This window comes from Orycteropus afer, unplaced genomic scaffold (assembly GCF_000298275.1).
Source record: "Orycteropus afer afer isolate SDZICR_OR568_19922 unplaced genomic scaffold, OryAfe1.0 scaffold00244, whole genome shotgun sequence".
NCBI classification, from domain to species: Eukaryota; Metazoa; Chordata; class Mammalia; order Tubulidentata; family Orycteropodidae; genus Orycteropus; species Orycteropus afer.
Window position 1 is genome coordinate 816,195 of NW_006921831.1, and position 5,528 is coordinate 821,722.

Below are 5,528 nucleotides of genomic sequence, written 5' to 3' on the forward strand. Positions count from 1 at the left end.
ACCACACCCACTGCCGTGGAGTCCATTCTGACCCACAGCGCCCCTAGAGGACAGAGTGGAACTGCCCCAGAGGGTCTCCAAGGCCCTCAACTTTGTAGAAGCAAATTGCCAGGTCTCTCTACCCCAGAGCTGCTGATGGGCTTCGACTGCTGATATTTCAGTTTGCAACCAGCCACTTTAAGCATTGTGCCCCCGCATCCTCTCTGCAAAGACTGCAGCCAAGAAAGCCCCAGGCAGCACAGCTGTGCCACGGGGTCGCCCTGAGTCAGAAGCGACTCCACCGCACAGGCCTGGCTGTTGGCCACCTTCCTCAGCGAGTTCCTGGACTGAGGGACTTGCAGAGGTCGCATGCCCTGGGCAGGGCAGGGCGATGAGAAGGCTTTCCCAGTTTTGTTGGGGCTTTGAGGAAAAGGAGAAAGAGCCCAGATAGGTCATCAGTTCTCCATGGAACAAGCTTGTCACCGCAACAGCACCCCACCCCGGACTCTCAGGGAGCCACCAGCCCAAGCCTTCCTGAGAGTTCCAGGCCAGCAGGGGGTTGGGCAAGACGAGGGGCTTGCTCTGAGGGAGCAGCCAGCCACCAGGTTGGAGGCTCCTGGACCTGACCCACAGCACTGGCCACCTGGGATGGGACCACCTACACCGCCCACCTCCCTCAACAGAGTACCCTGGTGGGGCAAAGGGTTTGTGCTTGGTTACTGACCTACAGGCTGGTGGCTCACATGCACTCAGCCACCCTATGAAAGGCCTGGCAGTGTGCTTCCATAAAGATTACAGCATGCGGAACCCCCTGGAGCGGTCCCGCCCTGGCACACGGGTCTCCATGGGCCAGGGCCGACTCAATGGCATTGGGCTTTTCGGTTTTACTGGGGTGTACGGCACTGAGGTTTTTTGTTTTGTTTTAGAGGGTGGGGAGGTGGCCACAGAAGTGGTATCCAAACCCTAGCACTCGGTCCGAGAGCTTGATTCCACTGCAGGTCAGCCCCAGGCTTGGGTGGGAAGCCCTGCTTCCCGGTAGTCAGGCTCCCCTGGGACAAGCCAGGACACCCGCTGGACTGACGACCACCGCAGGCACTGTGCCCTGCTCGGAGGCAGCAGGCCGGAAAGAAGACAGTGCCAGGCAGCAGAAAGGTCCCAGAGGCAACAGCAGCCCATCTCGTGCATCCCAGCTCACCAGCTGGGCCACTGGCCTGGGCCTCTCACCTCTGAAGCTGCACTTCCTCTCAGCCCCTCACACGTGACGACGGTGAGCCGGTACGCGCTGAGCCCTGGCATTGGCGTGTGCTCAAGAAACGTCAAGGGGAGCTCCCGAGTGGTGCAAACGGTGGACTTGGTTGGCTGCCAGCTGAAAGACTGGGAGATCGAGTTGACCTACGGGTGCCTCCAAAGAAAGGTGTGGGGATCTACTTCCCAAAACTCAGCCACTGAAGACCCTCTGGAGCTAGTACCCAGGGCCTTAAACGTTTGCCAATGGCCGTCCAAGGGACCATCTGGGAGTCAGGAAGAGGAGGAAGAGATGCAATGTGCAACTGACTGCCTCCAGCTGCCTCCTCTGCCAGGAGACCAGAGCTGGATGGTGCCTGGCTACCACCACTGAACATTTTGATCAAAGATTTAACAAAAGAATCCTGATCAAAAGGTGGAGGGTACAGAACAGAATTTTTTAAATTCTCATGGAATCCAGACTTTCTGGAGACATGGAAGGTTGGATAAACGTCTGAAACTATTGCCCTATGATCATCTTTGAACTTTAAATCAAAAATACCCCCTGAAGTCTTCTTAAACCCGGACAATCGTAGCTTAACTAGATAAGACCCCAGTGCAGTGCTCCGTAACCTAGTCTGGCTCCGGGGCCGCCACGCCTGGCTCCCGGCCAAGAGCATGTCCCCTTCTCCTTGCAGATTGCTGTGACCTTCGCCATCGTCCTGGGAGTCATCATCTACCGGATCTCCATGGCCGCCGCCTTGGCCATGAACTCCTCGCCCTCTGTGCGGTCCAACATCCGAGTCACGGTCACGGCCACTGCGGTCATCATCAACCTGGTGGTCATCATCCTGCTGGACGAGGTCTACGGCTGCATAGCTCGGTGGCTTACAAAGATTGGTGGGTGTCCACGCCACGAGGAACGGTGCCGGGCAGCATGGAGGGCGGGCGGAGCCCTAGGGTCAGACACATTCCTGTCGAGGCAGATTCCCTGGTCTGCTCTGTGACCTCTGCAGCCCTAGTTCCCTAGTTTCTAAGTGAGGGCACAAGAGCTGTGTCCCAGCGGCCGTTAGAGCTAACTGAAGGCCTGGGGCCTCTCAGCCACCTCTCAATGTGTGACACAGAGACCACAGGTGGGTGGCTGGCGGGAACAGAAACGGACTGTCTCCCGGTTCTGGAGGCTGGAAGTCCGAGCCCAGGGCGTGCCTCTAGGGGAGCACTTCCTCGTCTCCTCTGGCTTCCCGTGGCTGCTGGCTGCCCTTGTAGAAGCACCTGTCCCCACCGCATGCTTTGCTCTTCCCACGTGCATTGGTGTCTTTGTATAACTCAGAAGGGATAAGGTTTAGGACCCACCCCATTCCGAATGGCCTCACTAACAGGACAGAAGCACATCCCTGTATCCACACAGAGTGGGGTTCCCAGGCACAGGGGTGGGGTTTTGAGCACATACTGGGGCACAGTCCATTCAGAACAGCAGCTGGTCCTCAGGCTGGGAGCCTCGCTGTGGGTATTTCCATAGCAGTACCACCACGTCTCCCCTCCCTCCTCCCAGAGGTTCCGAAGACCGAGAAGAGCTTCGAGGACAGGCTGATCTTCAAAGCGTTCCTGCTCAAGTTTGTGAACTCCTACACGCCCATCTTCTACGTGGCTTTCTTCAAAGGCCGGTAGGAGTAACTTCCTTACTGGAACTTGGGACCTGTTCCCAACTAGCTCCACCCAGTCTGGGAAAAGGACGCCCCATCTGTGTCCCTAGGAGTGGGGGCCCCTGAGGTCCGGGGTGGACAACCTCTGAGGCACCCCAGGGATGCCAGAGCAGGGGGACCTGGGCAGTGAGCCCTGGGTGCCCACAGGGTCATCAGCAGAGTCAAGGGTGAGGGCCACAGGTGGGTGAGAAGGAATAAGACGCACAGTTGCCGGCAGCTCAGACTGGGTGAGGCTCAGGTGGGCTCCCAGGCGTCCCACCCCACCACGCCTCTTGCCACCCCAGTCCATTCTGAGAGCCCCTACAGCACCCGCACACCCACAGACAGCTGGAAGGCTGCAGGCCAGAGGCGCCCTGGGCTGCCTCTTCTCACCCAGTCCAGCATGACCTCTTAGGCCGCTTCCAAAGACCTGTCCCCAGGGTGCTCAGTGCTGTCCCCAATGGGGAGCAGAAAGGGGTTCTCACAGCCGCCCGCATCCTGGAGCCAGACAGCTGGTGAGGCACATGCCTTTCGGGGTCCAGGAATTCTTTCCACAATCCCCTCCTGGGTGCCTTCCTTCCACTGCCTCAAGGTCTGGGGGCTTCGTGCTGAGGAAGTTAACTTTACTTCCCTCTGTGGCTTTGGCAAGCAAATAAGCGTTTGGCCAATAGAAGCCAGTGTGGTGTTTCCTGTAGACTAGGTCAGGCCGAGAGAGAGCCCCTAAGGCCACCCCCAGGCTTGAACCCCGGACTCTTGAGCTCTCCTGTGTGGTGTCCTCTGAGCCCGGGCACTTCCCCTAATGTGCCTCCCACCACCGCAGGTTCGTTGGACGCCCGGGTGACTACGTGTACATCTTCCGCTCCTTCCGGATGGAGGAGGTAACCAAGACTGTCTGCAGCCCCTCTGTTCTCCTTTCCCAGTTCTGTGGGCATGTGCTTCGCGGGGGAGAAGCAAATTCGTTAAGCGCGCAGTCCCAGGTTCTCTGGAACTCTCTCCCATTCCCTGGCTGGTGTCATGGGCTTTGATCTTATTTGGCAGGTCCCCTAAAAGAAGAATGTCTCTGTAGAGTTAACAAGAGGTAAAAAATGACGCTACTTTTAGTCTATGTTTTTCAAGGCCACAGGTGTTTCTTTTCTTTGGTTGAGACGAGTTACTCAGGAAGAAACAGGACTTGGCTACACTTTTTGGATTTACCATTGAAATGCCCCCCCTCTCTGCCCTCAAACATGGGGCTGTGTTTGGTTTCCAAGGCTAGTGGCCTCTGGCATCTGCCCAGCAACTCCAGCCACAGTGAGTCTGGCCAGTGCGCGAGCCGGCCTTCTGCCTCCGAGTCATGGGACGTGGGTTTCCTCAGCCACATGTCCCACGACTAACAGCTCCATCAGACCAAGCCACTGGTTGAACTCACAGAATATTTCAGCCCATCAGAAAACATGGGTGATAAAGCGTTGGAGTGGGCGTCAGGTACGGGGTGACCTATCTGCTGGTTCAGCCTCCTGAGTGCAAGCCCTGCACATCCCAAGTCATGTGCTCATCCAATAGTAATGAATGTTTTCAAAAAGATCATAAAATGCTTTTCCATGGCATGGCCTTGGCCTTGGAGTAGGATAGACTGTAACTCCTGTATGGATGGAGAAGTTGGGAAAGGCTGTTGTTGAATAGAGTAAAGCAAAGGGCATCGTTACTTTTCATGAAATTACAGCTCTCCAAAACTAACTTTTCAGGTAACTGTATAAAAAAAAAGAATTTAAGAAGCTCTGGTGGCACAGCGGTTAGAGCATTCAGCTGCTAACTAAAAGGTCAGCATTTCGCATCCACCAGCTGCTCTGCCAGGAGTAAGACGAGGTGGTCTGCTTCCATAAAGAACTATGAGGCAGGTCTACTCTGTCCTACAGGGTTGGTATGAGTCAGAATCCCCTTAACAGCAGTGGGTTTGGTTTGGGTTTGGTATAAAAAGCTTGACTCAGGACTCATGAAGGACTTGGGGCAGTCCTGGGGTCACAGCACCCCTTGGGTTCCCTTTTCTTGGGCGGGTTAACTAGCTTGCCCACAAAGGTCTCTGACCACCACCTGGCTGCCTAACCCTCAGCCCAAGGTGACTTAAGCCCATCGGGTGCAGGGACATTAGACCAGGGGCTGGGAGTCCCTTATCTTCCCGACTACATGAACCCGAGCCCACAGTGACAGTGCAGCCATGGGTAGGCAGCCAGGACATATAGATGGGCCCTGCCCTGGAGAAGAAGGGCCCTGAGTTCCAGCCCCACCACTGCCTGCTCCCTAGCCTCGTGCTCCCTTCTCTGAGCCCTGGTTAGGGCGCTCCCAGTCCCAGGGCCTGTGGACAAGCTGTAGCTCCCTGGGCCAGAACCAAGTCCTACAGACTGGTGTTGAAAACAACAGAAACTTAGTCTCAGTCCCGGAGGCTAGAGTCCGAAATCAAGGTGTGGGCGGGGCCTTGCTCCCAGCCCGGCTCCAGGGGAGGAGCCCTCCTTGCCTCTCGGGTCTTGGCCTGCAGCCCTCAGCCCCTCAGCCTGTAGCTGCTTGACTCCTGTCTCTGCCTGAGTCATCACATGGCAACCCCCTGGGTGTCTCTGGGTCCAAATCGCCCTCACCAGTCGTTGGCTTGAGGGCACCCTACTCCAGTAT

The 5,528-nt window shown here is 56.7% G+C and overlaps 1 protein-coding gene across 1 annotated transcript in view; it reads left to right on the forward strand.

Moving 5' to 3' along the window:
* The window catches only part of ANO1 (anoctamin 1), a 155,250-nt gene that overhangs the window by 126,567 nt on the left and 23,155 nt on the right, over nt 1-5,528 (forward strand). The window contains exons 18-21 of the mRNA XM_042782104.1: nt 1,228-1,393; nt 1,902-2,103; nt 2,756-2,867; nt 3,706-3,763. Of these exons, the coding sequence (XP_042638038.1) occupies nt 1,228-1,393; nt 1,902-2,103; nt 2,756-2,867; nt 3,706-3,763 (538 nt within the window). The remainder of the gene's footprint in view (nt 1-1,227; nt 1,394-1,901; nt 2,104-2,755; nt 2,868-3,705; nt 3,764-5,528) is intronic.